Genomic DNA, 20,182 nt, shown 5'->3' on the forward strand with positions numbered 1-20,182 from the left:
GAAGATGGTTGATTGGTTATTTCAGCAAAGCAGTATGGCTGAATAGCAAGGTTGCTTGTCTAGGAGTCAGATGCCACCTTTGCTATTATAGTAGCCATGAGCCCTTGAGCGAGTCACTGTTATTTGTAAAATTGAGTTAATACTTCTCCCCTCACAAGATTATTGAAAGGATTAATGAGAGAGTGCTTTGAAAAATACAAAGCTTCATTTAGATGAAAAATAATCATACCATTTTAAAAAAGTTATGTGAGGGGAGGTCTAAATGTGTGTCAAGATAATGTTTTGTTAGATGGTGAAATTGTGAGCAGTTGGCAGGGACCAGGCTGTAGATTTTCTTTTCAGCTTAGTAAAACAATTTGCATTATAATTTCTAGGATATAATATCATAATTATTGGGAGCTCTAATAGTTTATAAGATACCTAGCCAGTATTCTGCATTGTTACTACTTGCACAGGTGTGAGGTGTCCACATTGTGCAGGGCATGGTACACCCAAATGAGTTACTGGATCCAGCTACATCTGTTAAGCACCAATATAATAACTTCATTTGCCATCATACTCCATGGGGAAAAACTAATCCCTCTTCCCTACCTGATACTTCTTACTTCAACAACCGTAGGGCTCAATCCAAGCAACCTGAGGTGTAATTATATCCAAGGTAATCATTTAATCAGTCAGGCCAAGTAAGGGTCAGGTTGTTGGTAATATGAGGTCATGTAATATATCATATTATAGCTGTGGTTCAGGCAAGCCATGTTCTTTACCAGTAGTCTCGGGAGGTAGGCACAGAAGATATTAACTACTCAGGCAGAGGTGGGCAGGATGAGCTATGCAAGATCTCTCTAGCATTTTCTGGGTCTCTGCTTCTCTTAGGCAGGCCTTCTTTTGCATGTGAACCTTTTTTCCCCCCCCCAGGCTGTGATATTAGCATTAGAATAGAATGTTTTTGGCTTAGATGGGAGGGACTTTTTTTTTTTTCTTTTAAGATTTTATTTATTTGAGAGGGAGAAAGTCTGCTTGTGCTTGCCTGTGCATGGGTAGGGGCAGAGGGAGAGAGAATCTTGAGCAGACTCCGTGCTGAGTGCCGACCCTGATGTGGGGCTCAGTCCCACAACCCTGAAATCATGACCTGAGCTGAAACCAACAGTCGGATGCTTAACCAACTGAGCCACCCAGGAGCCCTGATACTAGCCATTTTGGTGTGAAGTGGTTTTGATTTGCATTACCCTGTTGATCAGTGATGTTGAGCATCTTTCTGTGTTTCTGTTAGCCATCTGAATGTCTTTTTTAGAAAAATATCTACTCAGGTCCTCTGCCCATTTTTAAATTGGATTAGTGTTTTTTTGGTGTTGAGTTGTAGGAGTTCCTTGCGAATCATTTGCAAATATCTTCTCCCATTTGGTAGGTTGCCTTTTCGTTTGGCTTATGGTTTCCTTCACTGAGTTGGGACTTTGATCTTGCCTTTCTTATGAATTTTTTTGTGACTTGGCAGATTTGCTTATGGTCTTCCCATATCACTCATCCTATTACCCATTTTGACTTCACCTTAGCAGAGAGTCAAAAGAATTCATTCCCGTTACCTCATAGCAACAGTGTCAGAGTGATTGAAGACAGAAAACAGCAAGAATACAAACACATGAATATCAGAGTGGGTGGGAAAGGTCATTGGTTTTGATGAAATTTTTTGTGCTTAACATGATTTGATTTTTTCCCAGTTTTTTTTTAATGTGGTAAAATACATATAAAATTTACTGTTTTAACCATTTTTTTTTAAAGATTTTATTTATTTGACAGAGAGAGAGACACAGCGAGGGAGGGAACACAAGCAGGGGGAGTGGGAGAGGGAGAAGCAGGCTCCCAGCTGAGCAGGGAGCCTGATGCGGGCCTCGATCCCAGGACCCTGGGGTCATGACCTGAGCCGAAGGCAGACACTTAGCCGACTGAGCCACCCAGACACCCCGTTTTAACCATTTTTAAGTGTAAAGTTCAGTGGTATTAAATACATTCATAATGTTGTTCATCACTACCATCCATCTCCATGACTCTTCATCTTGTGAAACTGAAATTGTACCCATTAAACAATAACTCCCCACCTTCCCTTTCCACTCCTTGACAACCACCATTGTACTTTGTCTCTACAATTTTGACAATTCTTAAGTACCTCATATAAATGGAATCATATAGCATTTGTCTTTTTGTGACTGGCTTATTTCACTTTCTATAATCTCTTCAAGGTTTATCTGTGTTGTATCTTTTTTTTTTTTTTTTTAAGAGAGGGAAGGAGAGGGAGAAAGGGAGAGGGAAAGAGAGAGAATCTTAAGCATGCTCTGCATACAATGCAGAGCCCGATGCAGGGCTTTATCTCACAACCCTGAGATCATGACCTGAGCCAAAATCAAGTCATGCTTAACCAACTGAGCCACCCAGGCGCCCCTAGCATCTTCCTTTTTTTTTTTTTAGATTTATTTATTTGACAGAGAGAGACAATGAGAGAGGGAACACAAGCAGGGGGAGTGGGAGAAGGAGAAGCAGGCTTCCCGCCGAGCAGGGAGCCCGATGCAGGCTCGATCCCAGGACCCTGGGATCATGACCTGAGCCAAAGGCAGACACTTAACGACTGAGTCACCCAGGCGCCCCGCATCTTTTTTTTTTTTTTTTAAGATTTTATTTATTTGGCAGAGAGATACAGAGAGAGAACAAGTAGGCAGAGAGGCAGGCAGAGGGAGAGGGAGAAGCAGGCTCCCCGCCGAGCAGGGAGCCCGACACGGGGCTCGATCCCAGGACCCTGGGATTATGACCTGAGGCAAAGGCAGCCGCTTAACCGACTGAGCCACCCAGGCGCCCCCACATCTTCCTTTTTAAGAGTGAATTCCATTGTCTCTATATATATACTATATATTGCTTATTCATTCATCTACCAATGGATATTTGGGTTGCTTCCATATTTTAGCTCTTGTGAATAATGCCATATGAACATGGGTATACATATCTCTTCAAGACCCTGTTTTCAGTTCTTTTGGGTATATATCCCGAAGTGGAATTGCTGGATCGTATAGTAATTCTATTTTTAATCTAGCTTGCTTTTCTGGCCTCAGGCCTGCAGGTCTGGCAAATGTGCATGTAACTCATTTGGCTTTGGAGAATTTGGGTGGTTTGGGCCAGAAGAGAGTCATATATGTCTTCTACCCTGGGAGATCCCTCAAGCTATTGCAGGCAGTGGAAGTTTGGATAGTAAGTATAACTACTTGCATCATAGAGATCTGTGACCCAGTTGTCCAGGAGTTAAAGGTACCTGTATCTCTGTCTTCAGGTAAAGAATATCGAGGAGCACCGGCAGCGTAGTCTGGATTCTGTGCAGGAGCTGATGGAGAGCGGCCAGGCAGTAGGAGGCATGGTTACCACCACCACAGGTCAGCTTTCCCTTATTCCACATCATGTGGTTAGGAGCAGATGTGCATTTTCTTACATACTCTTAAGATTAACATATGCTGGAGTAGGACCATTTTTTGTTAGGCTAGGTTGAAAACAAGTGTCTGGAGTTCCCTAGACATCACATGTAGCCGGAAGGCTCTTACAATACCTCTATTGAGAATGTCTCTTATCTCTCTTCCCAGATTGGAACCAGCCAGCTGAGGCGCAACAAGCTCAACAAGTCCAGCGGATCATTTCACGCTGTAGCTGCCGAATGTACTATATTAGTTACAGCCATGACATTGATCCTGAGCTGGCAACTCAGATTAAACCACCTGAGGTCCATGAGAACCAGGAAAAGGAAGATCTCCTAAAGAAACAGGAAGGTATTCAGGGCTTGAAAGGCTTTTAGAAGGGGACTAGGGAACGTGTGAAAGTAGTTACTTTCTTAGTGCTTTTGAGTCAGTAGTGTTATTAGAAGTCCCACTGTGTACTGGCATTAATGGTTTCACTTTGCTCTGCATTATGTAAGTTCTGCTATAAGAGAATAAATTGTATTCTTGGAGGGAACTGGGATGAATGGGTATTATTTGATTCTAAAATAAGCAAACATACTTCTCCCATGAGCATCTCTCACTAATCTGTTTCTATGGGGTTAACTAACAGGAATGGTTCCAAATATAGGTTAGAAGGTGGGGTAGATATTTAGAGAGAACCTTGAGTTTCTTACTTGCCTGCTAACAATTACATAGGGGCTGTGGATACCTTTACCCTTATTCATCATGAGCTGGAAATCTCCACCAACCCGGCTCAGTATGCCATGATCCTGGACATTGTCAATAACCTGCTGCTCCACGTAGAACCTAAGCGGAAGGTGAGCATGGGCCCTTATAGAATGCCAGTAAGCCTCACAGGAACCCACAGACCTTGTGCTTTATTTGGGGTCTAGTAAGAAAAGCCATGCTTCAAACTGAAAAAGGACCTTGTGTTTGGTTATATCCTCTGTTAGTCAATAGGAGCCATTGAAATTTCACTTATCTAGGAAAGGTCTGAGTGTTCCAGAGACTGTAGAACTTGTTTACTTGGTTGTTTTTCTTAGTCAGTTCTCTACTCAGTTACTTTGATACCTCTAAAAACAGTAACTAGTCCCCACTATCACCTCCATCCCTACCCTGTGGGACTGGCTTACTGTGAAATCTTTGCTACTTCTGCATGGGCCTGCCTCTTACACTTGCTACTAATGGTGACAGACACAGGTAAGCTTTCCAGAAGAGATCCATATTCCTTGTTACTTTCTCTGTTTCACTTTACTGCAAGACTTGTCTATTAAAAAATCTTGTTCATTTCCTTTTCCATTCATTCAGGAGCACAGTGAGAAGAAGCAGCGGGTGAGGTTCCAGCTTGAGATCTCTAGCAATCCTGAGGAACAGCGCAGCAGCATATTACATTTGCAGGAGGCTGTGCGGCAGCATGTGGCTCAGATACGGCAGCTGGAAAAGCAGATATATTCTATCATGAAGGTAGTTACCAGGGCAGTCTGAGGAGAGGGTGTTCTCCTAGGACAAGGAAGATCTCCTCTCAGTTTCTCCTGCCCTGGCTTCCTAGTCTTTGCAGGATGACAGCAAGAACGAGAACCTGCTTGACCTGAACCAAAAGCTTCAGTTGCAGCTAAACCAGGAGAAGGCCAGTCTACAGCTAGAAAGCGAAGAGCTTAATATCCTCATCAGGTGCCACAGCATTCTTTCTCTGCCTTTTCCAGTGCACCAGCTAGGGTTGATTTCTCTTCCTTGTCCATGTTATGACAGTCTTTAGGTCTAGTGTGCATCATCAAAGGCTGATGTAGATTTGGGTACTTCCTGAATGAGCCTGGCTGGACTTGGCCAAAAGACTGAGAATAGAAGAGCCTTTCCTTTGGCTCTTCATTAGAGTACCTCCTAGGAAAGGAGAAAACCAGATGGTTTGGAAAGATCACTTTTGTGGTCTTGCTATATGCAGGTGAACTGAAAATAAAATGCCTTGAAGTTGATCAGTAAGGAGCACCATTGCAGATACAATTGTAGGGGTTTGTTAGTGGGCAGAGACTACTTTATTAGCTGTGGGGGCTGCCTGGCTGGCTGTCAGTAGAGCATGCCACTCTTGATCTCAGGATCATGAGTTCAAGCCCCACGTTGGGTGTAGAGCTTAAAAAAAGGGCAGCAGCAGCCATGGAACTAAAAGATGGGATTTATTCTCCCAGGCTCCAGGTGTGGGAGCAATGAATCCAGTGGAAAAAATTTAGGGAATACCTGTTCCAAAATAGGTCCATCTGTGGGTTTACTTTCTGCATCATTCTAGAACATCCCACCTCACCCTAACCCAAATGCTGTTACCCTTATTGGCTTTGGCCCTCCTGTCCATTTATAGGTGTTTTAAGGACTTCCAGTTGCAACAGGCCAATAAGATGGAGTTGCGAAAGCAACAAGAAGATGTGAGTGTGGTCCGTCGCACTGAGTTTTACTTTGCTCAGGCACGATGGCGCTTGACAGAGGAAGATGGACAGCTAGGAATTGCTGAACTGGAGCTGCAGCGGTTCCTCTACAGCAAGGTATCGGGTATATACAGTCATACAAAGGCAGCTGTATTGAGAGGCACTGACCTATCTCAGGAGTCTTAACTTTCAGAAAGAGATACAAACAGGCTAATTATTATATGATTACTGATGACGGTATTAATGATGATAGAGACATGAGCATAGTTCCCCTTAGACACAATTGTTTGTACTATGAAATAACACAGATCTAGATGAGCTTGATCAAATGCTCCTTTCACTGAATAAGATTACCCCTAGAAATATGGCCCAGAGGAAAGTAATCTTCCAAGTCCAGCTTGGAATAAGACTGTTAATTCTCTACTGACATTCAGCTTTCCTGCAATAAATAACCAATGGCATGGAGGAGAGGACATGATTCATTATTCCACACCCTTTCTCTCTGGGAGTTTGGAAATATGTGAGACCATTTCTGAATATCACAGTGACTAGGAAGTGCTACTGGCACTTAGTGTCTGCGCCAGTACCCATGAGAAACACTGGATTAAAGGTTGAAGTGACTGTATGAAATTGAAAGGGATACCAAAGGTTGGGATTAAACATATGGAGAACCTGAAAACAGAATATGTAGCAATTCTCTAGCAAGCTCCTGAGAAAGGCTTATTATAGTATATGGGGTCGGGGGGGGGTGGGAAATCTTTTTATAGGTGAATAAGTCTGATGACACAGCAGAACATCTTCTGGAGTTGGGCTGGTTCACTATGAACAACCTCCTCCCCAATGCGGTCTATAAGGCAAGTCTTATTTCCCCATTCCTCCCCCATTCTCATGCTTCCTAACACGGGGCATTTGTAAGATTTCACTTATTTCAGAGAGAGAGGAGGGGCAGAGGGAGAGGAAAAGAGAGAATCCCAACCAGACTCTGTGATCAGCACGGAGCCTGACACAGGGCTAGATCTCATGACCCTGAGATCATGACCTGAGCGGAAATCAAGAGTCGGATGCTTAACTAAGCCACCCAGCCGCCCCCTAACACAGGGCATTTGTAAGGGCCCTTCCACATAAATCCAGTGTGGGAAGCAGTGTGGTGATCTGAGAGGTTGAAAGCTTGCTCAGCTTAGCAAGACCATTGCTTTTCTTCTTAGTCTGAATGGATTTGAAGGTTGATTTATCACTCTTTATCCTATAGGTAGTCCTGCGGCCCCAGAGCTCCTGCCAGTCTGGGCGACAGCTGGCCCTCCGCCTCTTCAGCAAAGTCCGGCCCCCTGTTGGGGGTATTTCTGTTAAGGAACACTTTGAGGTTAGTATACAGTCCTTTGGGGATCCAGAAACAAAGGGCACTCAAAAGCTATCTGTGTTATGTTACATTAGGGGTAGGTAAACTGAGGGATGATGTCTGAGCTTAATTGCTTCTTCAGCCTTTTTCCTCTTTAGGTAAATGTGGTGCCTCTCACCATCCAGCTGACACACCAGTTCTTCCATAGAATAATGGGTTTTTTCTTTCCTGGCCGAAGTGTGGAAGATGATGAGGTTGGAGATGAAGAAGATAAGTCCAAACTGGTGACTACTGGTGAGAACTTTTATGGTGGAGCTCCAGAAGACTGGGGTAGCAGCCCCAGAGATAGCTAAAGCTTCAGAAAGAGGATAGCGGCTGGTATTCTTGCTTTTTCATAGGAATACCAGTGGTGAAGCCTCGGCAGCTGATTGCAACAGATGATGCAGCACCACTGGGCCCTGGAAAGGGTGTGGCACAAGGCTTAAATCGGAGTTCTGGCGTGAGGAGGTCATTTCGGAAAGTACCTGAGGTACCACACATGCCCCTGATGATAGAGAGATGGGAGAGTCCTGGGGTTCTCTGTTTGGCCCAGCAGGGGATTTCTTCATTCTTTTCCAGGGATGAAAGGAGATGGAGATGTTTGGGGTCCTAAGTTTTTTCTGATGGTTTCAGGGACTCACACTCCTTTCCTGCCTTTCCTAGCACCCTGTGGATGATATTGACAAGATGAAAGAGCGAGCTGCCATGAACAACTCCTTCATCTACATAAAGATTCCACAGGTTCCTCTGTGTGTCAGCTACAAGGTCTGCTCCTCCCTAGTACTTTCTAGAACAGCGTGGGAAGGGAACCAGATAAGACCAGAGATTAAAGTTAGACACAACAGTCTAGTTTGTAAAGCTGGTATGTGGGGGCTAATCTGTTCCCTCTGCTGCCTTCAGGAATCAGTACCATTACAGGATGAGGTAAAAGGGAAATCAGTATCTGTAAACTGCTGCTGTAGGAAAGCACTAGACTTGGACTCAGGTATTGCTTGAACTAAAAATGGCAGCTGATACATCTTTTGATTCTTTTCTCTCCCCCCACCCCCTTGCAGGGTGAGAAGAACAGTGTGGACTGGGGTGACCTTAACCTGGTGCTGCCCTGTCTGGAGTACCATAACAATACATGGACATGGCTAGACTTTGCCATGGCTGTCAAGAGGGACAGCCGCAAAGCCCTGGTTGCCCAGGTATCCCGGCAGAGTTCGTGGCTGTTTGGTTAGCAGGGGCTGGCAAACAGATCCTGTGCGCAGGCGCATTTCATTGTAGGACATATGTAGGACAAGCAGCCTTGGGGATGGGCAGCTGAATGAAGTGAACAACTTCTATCCCTACCCTCTCCATGATTTTGGTCAGATGATTAAATTAGATGTTTACTGAGTATTTCATATATGTTAACAGTTGATTTTTAGGAAACCGAGAGCTGACACAACTTCAGGTTCAGAATGGGTTCTAATTAGACTGTAAGCTTCTTGAAAGCAGAGATCGTTTTATAATTTGAATTGCCCCACTGTGCCTTCATGTAAGCTTAATAAATCTTTATTGACTTGGTTCACATTGATTTATTCTGCCTGTACCACTAATATTTACCTTCCTTTTTACTCCTCTCTAACCTATCAGGTAATCAAAGAGAAGTTAAGGCTGAAACCTGCAACAGGGTCTGAGGTCCGGGGAAAGCTAGAAACTAAATCAGACCTCAACATGCCACAGCAGGAAGAGGAGGAGAAAGCTCGGCTCCTCATCGGTTTAAGTGTGGGCAACAAGAACCCTGGCAAGAAGTCCATCTTTGGCAGGCGCAAGTGACCCAGCATCCAAGAGTGGCTGCAGTACAGGATCTGACTCTGGCTCAGGCCCATGGGACTTGTGGGGTGGGAGGCATTTCCCTTTACCTATCAGGATTTGTGGGGGGTCAGGAGCCCACAGGGTACTGTGGAGAGAGGCACTGCTCTTTTAGCAGCTGGCCTGTTCCCTGCAGAATACAGTGGATAATAATGCTGAGTTCTACCTCTGATCAGCAGGCCAAGGGCCAGAGAGGCATCAAGAGAGCAAGACCCAGGGAATGGGCCCAGGATCAGGATCTGGTTCCGTTGGGGCTAACTGAAAGGGTGGGAGGGACAGTTCTGATCAAGTGTGATAAATTTTTATAGGCCTATATATAAATATATACATATATATTTCTAAGTGTAACTGCTCTCCCTCTGTGCTAAAAAGTTGAGGGGAGGAGCCAATCTCCTGTTCCTCATTCCACTGCCTTGTATGAGAGGTATATTAGGGTTCTGGGGGGGAATCAGCCCCTTCTTTATCTGTGCCAGGTTCACTTGGGAAGATAGCAATAGATGCCAGGGCTGGCCATGGGTCCCCTTGGGGTATGCCCTGAAGAATGGTAAGAAAACGACTTAAAGAGAAAAATATATATATTTTAAATTTGATTTTTTTTTTTTTTTTTTTTTTTGGTGTGTTAAGTGCATGGGTTTCAACCTCTGTCCCTCCCTCCCTATCAACCCAAGACATATCCTCTAACTACCACTCTAATGCCTCTTCCCTCCTCTGTGAAACTATATCACAGATACTTCCCAGCACTGGTGTGACACTGGCCTCCTAATAGGTCTCTGCACATTTTAGTGCTGGCTATGAACCTATTCATAACTGGGGTGGGGGGGATAGGATTTGGGGATAAGAGTGGGGTTTGGCTGCATCAACTTGCATCTCTAGTCATGAACGGCAAGAAGAGGCGGGGCTCATGTGTAATGTAGCATCAGGGGCAGGAGTTGCTTATGTAACTGGGACAGCAGATTTAGCAGGAGGAGAGGAGGCAGAGGCTTTGGATGGGAACAGTGAGCTGTCGGCAGGGGCAACATGCCCCGGTGGCTGCTTCTCATAAGGTAGGCTGTGGGACTCTGGCAGCCTGTTTAGGGGAGGTTAAGGGGGCATGGTCTTAAGGCCTGGTTACTGACTGGTGAGGAGAATGTTAGCGATGCCCACTGTGGAGGTGGAACAGGAGCCTATGCTGTGAAAATATCCCAACCCCCTACCAAGAGGCACAGGCTGAATCTCCGATGCCTCAAAGGGAAAATGTCCAAGTACTGCTTTCCTAGAGGATTTGAATCATATCCAGGAAACCTAGGCCTTGGCCCAAAGCAAGGGTAATGGCAATTTTACCTTGTGCTCAACAATGTATCCCTAAGGTTGTGGTTTGAGGGTATGCCTTCTGAGATGGGCAGAACTTGTAACGCCTCAAGGGCAGAGGTTTAGAGTGGCTCCCTCGGTTCTCAGCAGGGTGGCAACGTCCGGGGTCCCGGGGTCCGAGGCTGGAAGAGCCTCTGGTCAGGTGTGGGGACTACCAGGTCAGGCGCGGAAGAGCTGTGGGGACTACGGGCGCATCAGTGCCCACGCCAGGAGCCCCTGCGGCCGGCCCCGCTGCTAATAGAGAAGCCTCTGTCTGAGTGGCCAGTGCCTCAGTTCGTCAGCCTTTTTCTGCCGGAGTTCCCCATTAGGCCCCTTAAGGGGCATCACCAGCTGAAGGTAGGTCAGTCCCTGGAAGGGGTCTCAGTCTTGGGGAGACATCTAGGAATGGCCAGAGTTTCAATTATGCTATTTCTCCATTTCTCTGTACAGATTTTAGGCCTTGTGGCTAAAGGCTCCTTCGGAACGGTCCTCAAGGTGATAGACTGTGGCCAGAAAGCAGTATTTGCAGTGAAGGTAGGGACCTAGGTACTCTTCCACATCATTCTCTAGTCCCTGCCTCCAGTCTTGGTTCTAGAAAGGTTTGGTAGGCATAAACAACCTGTAGGAGTCATCACTCCTCTCCTTTTATAGGTGGTGCCCAAGGTAAAGGTCCTACAGAGGGACATCCTGAGGCAGTGCAAAGAGGAGGTTAGCATCCAGGTATGCACAGAGCCCAGGAATGGATCCTAGGAAGAACTAAACCACAGGTGGAGAAGGTGCCTTTCCTCTCCTGCTCTTCCTGGTTATGCCCCCTCCCTCTGCTTCAACCAAAGTAGATCCTGGGAAAAGTAGTTATCAGCAGTTAATTCTAGGTTCTTCCGTGGAAATCTCTCCAGCATATCCTGGTGTGTTCCTCAGTATCATGCTGGTTTTGAGATTACCAGGCAGGCAGTCCCTACTTAGTTCACCTGAACTGAGAGGTGGGGCAGCAGCTCCTTTTCTGCATAACTAGGTAAATCCTGACTTCTTGGCTCCCTTGATCCTCAATGACCTCTTTCCTAACTTCCTGTTTTCTTCATTCCTAGCGACAGATCAACCATCCTTTTGTACACGGTTTGGGGGACAGCTGGCAGGGAAAACGGCACCTCTTCATTAGTGAGTGACTGGCCTCTCATTTCCAAGAATCCTTCTGTTGTACTCCCCACCTGAGATTACCCATCCCTTTGGCTTGTTTTCCCTTTGCTCTTTCCCTTCTCAGAGCACTTCTCTCTCCCAAAAGGAGAGGGAACAACAGGTGGTATCAGTTTGGGCAAGAGGCCTAAAATGCCTTGAGCCCAGGCACAGTAACCCCAATATTGCCTAGACTTCTGGTACTTTGCAGTGTGCAGCTACTGCAGTACAGATCTTCACTCCCTGTGGTCCTCTGTTGGCTGCTTTGCTGAGGCCTCCATCCGCCTCTTTGCTGCTGAACTGGTTCTGGTGCTGTGTAAGTGAAACAAGAATGGTAATGGAAATGAGGGAAGAATTAAGAGGGAAGGGCAGAGAGAAGAGATTTGATATTAACTCTGGACGTCAAAGAACAGGGATAGGAATGGGATGGGAACTACCAGGGAATCTGGAAAGACAGGAGAGCTTTAGCACACCCCATACTTGTCATTCACAGGCTACCTCCATGATTTGGGCATCATCCATCGAGATGTGAAGGTAGAGTTAAGTGCTTTTTTCTTTGTCTGAAGTGGGGCCTCAGTAAGAAGTTCCAACAGGTCTAAGAAGGCAGCGGGGAGCTGAGAACAGCTAACCTTGGGGCCCTCGGGAGTGCTAAGGATTTGGGCAAGGGCCATCAAAGTATAGGCCTGAATGCTGAATAGGGCATCTTCCTCAGCTGGGAGGTATACATGATGAAAGAAGGTTGAAAGGAAGGGGATGACTAATAACTTAATCACCTGTGATTTTTCAGATGGAGAATATCCTTCTGGATGAACGAGGTAAGTCCTTTTCTTTTCCTAGCCCCAGAATGAGAGGACCCTCAGTTTGGGAATAAGTCATGGCTGATGAGGGGAGGAACAGAGTGGTGCTGTTGCCTTATCTTTCACAGGCCATCTGAAACTGACAGACTTTGGTCTGTCCCGCCACCTGCCCCAGGGAACCCGAGCCTATACTATCTGTGGCACTCTTCAATACATGGGTGAGAGAGGTGCTAAAGCTGGTGGGTAAACATTGGCAGGAATCTAGCCAATTGATGTCAATGACAACTGTCTTTCAAATCTAGCCCCAGAGGTCCTGAGTGGAGGGCCTTACAACCATGCTGCTGATTGGTGGTCCCTGGGTGTCTTGCTTTTCTCTCTGGCAACTGGGAAGGTGAGAGAATGGTAGCAATGTTGGGCAGAGAGAGGAGCTTTGCCCTGTAGTGGGAAGAAGACCTTAGGAAATCTTGCCTTATTCCTACCAAGCAATGACACTGCCCCCCCCCCCCCAACTCAGTTCCCAGTGGCTGCAGAGAGAGATCATGTGGCCATGTTGGCAAGTGTGACCCACTATGATTTTGAGATCCCAGCTTCTCTTAACCAGGGGCTCTCACTCCTGCTCCATGAGGTAAGGGTGAACACTGTTTTCCTTCTTGACTACCAAACCATTCATTCTCTCCTTTCCTTATCACTGAAGTGATATTTCCCCATTTCTCTAATAATCTGGCTGGGGTGGGGGTGTGCTCCAACTTGATCAAGTACCACCTCACCATTTTCCCTCTAACCAGCATTTTAAGTTTCAGTTCTGAGTTCCTCATCCTTCAAATACCCTCCCCATCCATAACAGGTCACTTCTCAGAGAGAGGGCCAGTGCTCTTACCAATACAGCACCTTTATTCCCACCTTTGCCCCCAAATTAGCCTGTTTCTCTTTCAAATCCTCTTTAGGATTCTTCCTGCCCTCCATAGCTTCATTAACTTCTCCTTTTCCAGCTTTTCTGTTTAGCCCCCTTCCTATCCCAGTCCCTCATCCTTCATGATCTATTTGCCTTCAGCTTTTATGCCAGAATCCCCTCCATCGTCTGCGTTACTTGCATCACTTCCAGGTCCACCCTTTCTTTCGGGGTGTGGCCTTTGACCCAGAGCTCCTACGGAAGCAGCCAGTGAACTTTGTCATGGAGACACAAGCTACCCAGCCCAGTCCATCGGAGTCCATGCTTTTCAAGGATTTTGACTGTAACCTGGAGTCCTACCTGGTCCATCCCAGCCTTGCTTGAGCCCCTCTACTGTAGATTTGGGCCCATCTGGGAACCTGAGGATTTCCTCCACTGCCAACTCAGTATGACCACTTTGATGATCCAGTTTGTTTTTAATATGTAGCCTCTTAACCATTCTGTTCTACTTGTTGGGCCAGAGTTCAAATCTTGGCCCGACCCCTCCCCACCCCCAGTACAACCCACCTCTCAAATCAACATCTCGGATCAGAGTGTTGACCTTTTCCTTTGCTTCATTTCTCCAATGCTCATACCCTGAAGCTTTCAGCCAGAGGCTTATTCTACTTTTCCCATTCCTTGTCTCTCTGCTATATTTCTTTTTTATTATTATTAGAGGGCGGAGGGGCAGAAGGAGACAGAATCTTAATCAGGCTCCATGCCCAGTGCAGAGCCTGATGTGGGGCTCAATCTCACAACCCTGAGATCATGATCTGAGCCAAAATAAAGAGTTGGATGCTTAACTGACTGAGCCACCCAGGTGCCCCTGCCATATTTCCTTTCTTGAGCAATAATGACACTTCATGGGGTCTCAAGGTGCTATTTATGTGTTTTTAATAGGCTTGTTAGAAGCAGTATGAATGTTTTTCAAAGGTCTCATAAGCTGGCATTTTAACCCCTAAATATGCAGCTAAAACATACCATCTGGGGGCTGAAAGCCAGTCTGTAATAAATCTAATTTTTAAAAATTTCAAAAGTGAATCTAATAGCCTAATGTGAGGAAAAGGAACTGAAACAAATGTGGGTTAAATGCTTTTTCTAGGGCTGATTGGGATAGCGAATTTTTTTCCAAAACAAAATCTCTTCAAAAGACAAGATTCTTAAACTGATCATTTCCCTAGATAGCCTAGGATTCAGTTTCTGATGGGCAAACCAAGGGATTAAGAGGCGTTGACATCAGCCTTAAGATTTAAGATTAGATGTATTTCAAGAACCTTTTCCTTTAGTAAGGAAAATCATCTGGACCTTAAATTTGTATATATTTCTGGCCTTTACTGACTTCATTTTTCTTTAACTTTTCAAAACCTTCATTTTTTAAAAAAATTTATGTATTTAAGTAATCTCTACACCCAATGTGGGGCTAAAACTCACAAGCCCGAGATCAAGAGTCACATGCTCTTTTGACTGAGCCAGCCAGGGGCCCTTCAAAATCTTCATTTTTATTATTCTTCAGTTATTTCTGATCTCTCTTTGCAGACCAAAGAGAGTCTGGAACACCCTGTACACTTGTGTTTATTAATTCTGTTCCCTGGATTAAGCCAGATTTTCCCTGTACATAGCTGGCATTTTATTGGCCTCTGCAAAATTGCTTTTTCTGGATTGTACTTTGGCAATCTGTAGGAAAATCCCTATGAAATTTAATTGCTATGGATATACTGTGAAGGGTGTTCACTATAATTCATAATGTTCTATATAAGGATGCATGGGAGAAATTTCCTCTGGACCCAACTGCTTTTCCTGAATCGCTGTCTGGTTTTACCTTAAAGACACTAAATATTCAACAGACTGTATTTTTCTCTTCATATCAATGCTAGGCCACTTAGAGCCTAATTTGCAGTCCACTTCCAGCAAGTGTTTAGGACTTCATGTTGTCTATTTTGTATGCTAGCCACATTCTTGGTTCCATCTTCCTTTTCTGCCTTTATTTTCTTTTTATTATCTGCATCTTTGCAAGCCTTTTTGGAACAAGGTTGGGATATACATGAATAAATAAATGTAACATTAATCCTTTTGATTATCTCATTTGTTTCTCTTTAGATACTTTTTTAGCTTTATTACATTTTTTTTTTTAAAGTTGTAGTGACCAGAACTGCATATTGGATAAAAACTCTGAATACTACAAATAGGAATTAATGGTTTCTAAAGTAGTTACGAGTATTAGACTGGTGCTTAGATCCACCAATAACTATCTCAGAGTCTTTACACAAGTTATTTTAACTTCCCTGGATCTTAGTTTCCTATATATAAAAATGAGGGGGTTATAATCACTCGTTCTTGGTTGTGGCCGGGGGGGGCTTCTGAGTTCTGTGATGCTTTTTCAAAGGGCAGATGTGGATGATTTTATGATACTAGTCCAGTGTCTGGTCCAGTGTTAATTAATATTCAGGTCACCTGACATTATATAGTCTCTCTGGTCACAGCAGCATATTGGGTTAAGGTCTTTTGGACATGGTCGAGATGTCACTAGGGTCCCTTTCTTAGGAAATATTAGGTAGCTTTGGGACCATAATAGTTTGAATCATTTATCAAATGTGGACATTTTTAATGCACTCTATTCAAATCAGTGGGGCACTATAGCAGTGATTCTCAGGGTGGAGTAGAGGGGGGACAGAAAATCAATGTTTCAGAAAGTATAATTTGAAAAAGCACCATCTTCACCCCTCAGTTTTGATATGTTCATCCCTGGAAGGCATTCTTTCCTGCCATCCTCCACCCCCATTTAGAATCATTGACTTATAAATACAATACCTTTTATTTATCCACATGAAATTCACTTAAAAAATACTTTTATATACAACCTGGTATCTTTTAAGTTTAACTCTATGCTTTTTCATTACCTAGAAGAAATCAGATATACCTATCAGTATGGATATTTTATGCTGTACTCCCTTCTATCTTTTCTAAGAATGTAAGATTAGTCTTAACACCAATGCTTATATTCTTCTAGAAAAGTGTCTTTGTAGTTCTACTCATTGTTTCTTACATCTGAGTTTCTTTACCATATATCGATTTGTTCATTTGTTCATTAATTTAACAAATTGGTAATCATAATTCCTTAGTTACTTCTTTAAATAGTCTTCAATGTAAAAATCTTGTCAAAGCTTTTTCAAAATAAAATCATATTCACTGCATTATTAATCCTGTTACGAGCTGAATTGTGTCTCCACTGCACTCCCCCTCCCGCTTTCATACGTTGAAGTCCAAACCCCCAGTACTTCAGAATGTGACTGTATTTGAAGATAGTCTTTAAAGACGTAATTAAGTTAAAATAAGGTCATGTGGGTTGGCCCTAATCCAATGATTGGTGTCCTTATAAAGAAGAAATTAGGACACAGACACACACAAGAGGGAAGACAACAGCTATCTACAAGCCAGTGGGAAAGCCTCAGAAGAAACCAACTCTGTTGACACCTTGATCTCAGACTTCTAGCCTCTAGAATTGTGAGAAAATAAATTTCTGTTGTTTGCGCCACCCAGTCTGTGCTACTTTGTTATAGCAACCCTAGCAAACTAATACAACTGCTATGATGAGTTCTAATAGATTAATCAGGAATGATTATTTACAAAACATGCTACCTTACTCCCTATAGTTTGGTTTTGGTTATGTTCTGTGAACATATTATTTCCATGAGTTTTGCTGGTTTATGGAGCCCCACTGATTAGCAGCTGTCACACTGCCTCCTTTGTTCAGTACTCCCATCATTCACATCATACACACATACATCATTCATTGTAGCAGGGCTACTAATTCCAGTTTCATCCTTGAGTTCACTTAGAACTGCCTGGTGCATACGTCTCAGAGTTGCTGATTTGGGTTATGTATTTGGATTTTTACAAAATAAGTAATCTCTAATCCTAAAATTAAAAAAATTACAAGTGTTGGGGTACCTGGCTGGTTCATTTGGTAGAGTATGCAATTCTTGATCTTGGGATTGTAAATTCGAGCCCCACGTTAAGCATAGAGATTACTTAAAAAATAAAAGTACAAGTGTTGTGAAATATTTGGACCCCTATTTCATAGCATATACAAAACTTAATTCCAGATACATTAAGGATTTAAATGTGATCGTCAAAACATTAAAAATTTTAGAACATTTGGGAGATTAGATCTACAGTCAAGGGGTGGAGGAGATACCTAAACCAAGACAGAAAATGAAAGCACTATAAAAGAAAAACATATTTACATAAAAATTTGAAGAAGGAATGACTCAATCAAGATGCTCTTAAAGGAAAGATAAACAACTCGACCCCATAAAAGTCTTATATGGGGACCCTTGGGTGGCTCAGTCGGTTAAACGTCGGACTTTGGCCCAGGTCATGATCCCAGGATCCTGGGATCGAGTCCCACATTGGGCTCCCCCTATTTGTGCTCTCTCTCTGATAAAATCTTTAAAATAAAAATCTTATCTGTAGGGTCAAAGATACCATTAATAAAGTCAATGGACAAAAACAGCTAAAAAAATTTGTATTGTGATGACAGTTAAGGTCTATCACATAAAACTTACAAATTAGAAGAGAAAAAACCCATTTTTTAAAAAATGGCAAGGAAGATGAAGTGATAAATCAATTAATTACATCTATATCAGTTGACGTAGAAGGCTCTATACAAGGGGCACCTGGCTGGCTCAGTTGGTAGAGCATGCCACTCTTGATTTTGGGGGGTTATGAGTTCAAGCCCCATGTTGGGAGTAGTTTACCTAAAAAAAAAAAAAAGGCTCTGTACAAGACATTGAATGAGGAAGAAAAAATGCAGAAGTGTAAGAAATGATGCCATTTTTGTAAAGAACTCAATGCCTTCTTCCCCTTCATGTGTGAGAGAACGTGAAAAAAATGGAAGGGAGAAAGGAGTAAGTACAAGTGGAGGAAAAAAAAGACACTAGCCCTCAATCCCAGAGACCCCATTCAACATTAATTTTGGGGAGGAAAATGTGTGTGTAAATAGACATACAGAATCTGTGTATGTGTATGCATATGTTACAAAGGTGTACACACTATTGAGTACCTCAGGCAGGGAGAATGGAGGGGGGATGCTTTGCCTTTAATACATTTTTGCATTGCATTGTTTCACTTGCAATAACAGGTATCTATTATGTTTATAATTTGAAAACACCAAATTTTAAAAATTATGCAAAGTAACACCAACAAACATTCTATTTATGTTACCTATTTATAATGGTATTTTCCCACTCATCCACCCTTCCATCTCCCTCCTGCTTTGCTACTGGAAGCACCATATCGTTTTGGGTTCTCACTAGCATCTGACATACCAATTGCAACAAGGACTAAGCATTCCAATTCACACATTTCTATGATACAAGCTTTTACCAGTAGCACTTAGTTTTTTGTTTTTTTTTCTGCCACTCCCCACCCTTGTTTTATTTGTTGAATCTTTTTAATTGACCAGAAGTACATACACCTTGGGATACCCTCTGCTGAGTCTTGGGAAACCCCAGGCTCAAGTTTGTGCTCTTACATGGTCTTTCTTCCAGTTTTCCATTCAAGCAACTGTTATCCATAGTGCCTGCAGGCTGGGACTGTTCTGTTTCTAGAGCAGTGCTGTCCCATAGAAGTACAAGGTAAGCCCCATAAGTCATTTTAAATTTGCTAGTAGCCACATTAAAAAGGCAAAAAGAAACAGGTGAAATTAATTTTAATGTATTTTACTTAACCTAATATACCTGAAATATAACTTCAACATGCAATCAAGATTTAAAAATTTTATATTCTTTTTTCCATACAAAGTCTTTGAAATCCAGTTTGTATTTTACACCTATAATACATCTCAGTTTGTACTAGCCACAGTTGAAGTGCTCAGTAATCACATGTGGCTAGTGGCCATGGTATCAGACCACAGGAGCTCATTACCTGAGAGCCCTACAGTTAGTTCATGACAGATTATAGTTCCTCCTCTTTGGATGATTTCCTTTTCCAAATTCATTAAGACTTCAGAGTGTAAGGTACAGTGAATGTTGCAATGAACACACTTTATCATAAACTCTAAATACTTACCATTAGGCTGTTTCCAAAAATCAATTCCACCTTCAATAGCTGACTTCCCACGGAGGGGATTCAAGCCCACAGGAGAATATAGTCCTGTAGTTAGTTGGTGGTATGGGTTGAAATCTCGACTCTGCCATTTACTACCGGCGGGGTATTGGGCCAGTTTCATTAGGACTCAGTTTCTTGTCTGCAAAAGGGTGATATTTACAGCACCTACTTCACTTAGGAGGATTAGAGGATATAGGTAAAGTATTTGGAACAGTGCCAGATACCTAATAGATGTTCAATACTTGTTAGCTGTCGTTCCCGTAAACTTGTAGCAGGCCCTGAGGTAAGTCCCAGGAAAACACGAGAAATTCCGAAGAGGCTGAATTCCAGCTCAGGCCACCCCCCACGCACGGCCTACTCGAGCCGACCCACCAAGTCTCGTTACAAAACGCTCCACTCACCTCTCCCTTCCGCGCTCTTTCCGGTCAAGGCTGGGGCGCCAGGTAACGAAGGCAAACCTGGGGAGACACCTGAGGCCAGGCAACCGAGACAACTTTTCTGACAGGGTGTGAGGGTCGTCCACTGGAAGCGGGAGGGACAGACTTCTTGACTTTCCAGCTACCTGGGTACCCGCCCCGAGGTGAGGCCACAAAACCGGCCCCGGGCCCGGGACGCTTCCAGCCCTCCAGCCCCCTCCTGTGCTGGCGGTGGTGGGGGTGTCCGTCGAGAGAGCGCGCGCGACCCGCGGGCCAGTGAGGGCGGGGCCATGTAGGCCCCGCCCCCTTCCGTGGGGCTCGAGAGGGGAGCGGACCGCTACGCCG

At 43.9% G+C, this 20,182-nt stretch overlaps 2 protein-coding genes and 1 long non-coding RNA gene across 13 annotated transcripts in view; 2 read left to right on the forward strand and 1 right to left on the reverse strand.

Moving 5' to 3' along the window:
- KIAA0100 (KIAA0100 ortholog) overlaps positions 1 to 10,642 on the forward strand; it is a 29,812-nt gene extending 19,170 nt beyond the window's left edge. For 5 of the 7 annotated variants that reach the window (XM_027625179.2, XM_027625180.2, XM_027625181.2 and 2 more), the window contains 13 exons: positions 3,311 to 3,410; positions 3,615 to 3,797; positions 4,164 to 4,285; positions 4,776 to 4,931; positions 5,017 to 5,138; positions 5,815 to 5,995; positions 6,646 to 6,732; positions 7,128 to 7,238; positions 7,373 to 7,508; positions 7,613 to 7,743; positions 7,917 to 8,018; positions 8,309 to 8,443; positions 8,874 to 10,642. In XM_027625179.2, the coding sequence (XP_027480980.2) occupies positions 3,311 to 3,410; positions 3,615 to 3,797; positions 4,164 to 4,285; positions 4,776 to 4,931; positions 5,017 to 5,138; positions 5,815 to 5,995; positions 6,646 to 6,732; positions 7,128 to 7,238; positions 7,373 to 7,508; positions 7,613 to 7,743; positions 7,917 to 8,018; positions 8,309 to 8,443; positions 8,874 to 9,056 (1,749 nt within the window). In that variant the 3' untranslated portion in view covers positions 9,057 to 10,642. Of the gene's footprint in view, positions 1 to 3,310; positions 3,411 to 3,614; positions 3,798 to 4,163; positions 4,286 to 4,775; positions 4,932 to 5,016; positions 5,139 to 5,814; positions 5,996 to 6,645; positions 6,733 to 7,127; positions 7,239 to 7,356; positions 7,509 to 7,612; positions 7,744 to 7,916; positions 8,019 to 8,308; positions 8,444 to 8,873 lie in introns of those variants that run through there. The other 2 variants (XR_003525195.2, XM_027625185.2) reach the window with 2 other exon arrangements.
- The window catches only part of LOC113939324, a 31,581-nt gene extending 11,481 nt beyond the window's left edge, over positions 1 to 20,100 (reverse strand). Inside the window, exon 1 of the long non-coding RNA XR_003525196.1 lies at positions 19,823 to 20,100. This is a non-coding gene — a long non-coding RNA (uncharacterized LOC113939324). The remainder of the gene's footprint in view (positions 1 to 19,822) is intronic.
- RSKR (ribosomal protein S6 kinase related) lies at positions 10,079 to 16,844 on the forward strand. Of its 5 annotated transcripts, XM_027625187.2 has the most exons (12): positions 10,079 to 10,135; positions 10,527 to 10,775; positions 10,869 to 10,952; positions 11,070 to 11,138; positions 11,504 to 11,573; positions 11,800 to 11,904; positions 12,082 to 12,122; positions 12,376 to 12,403; positions 12,514 to 12,603; positions 12,688 to 12,776; positions 12,900 to 13,010; positions 13,437 to 16,557. In XM_027625187.2, the coding sequence occupies exons 1-12, from the start codon at positions 10,079 to 10,081 to the stop codon at positions 13,656 to 13,658; spliced, it is 1,215 nt and encodes a 404-aa protein (XP_027480988.1). In that variant the 3' UTR covers positions 13,659 to 16,557. The 5 variants fall into 5 exon arrangements, with proteins under 5 accessions (XP_027480988.1, XP_035580435.1, XP_035580433.1 ...); XM_035724542.1 differs by lacking the exon at positions 13,437 to 16,557 and adding an exon at positions 16,692 to 16,844 and having other exon boundaries at positions 10,527 to 10,952; XM_035724540.1 differs by having other exon boundaries at positions 10,527 to 10,952; positions 13,437 to 16,559.
- Positions 20,101 to 20,182: the final 82 nt, after the last annotated feature.

Source organism: Zalophus californianus, chromosome 16 (genome assembly GCF_009762305.2).
Source record: "Zalophus californianus isolate mZalCal1 chromosome 16, mZalCal1.pri.v2, whole genome shotgun sequence".
NCBI lineage: Eukaryota > Metazoa > Chordata > Mammalia > Carnivora > Otariidae > Zalophus > Zalophus californianus.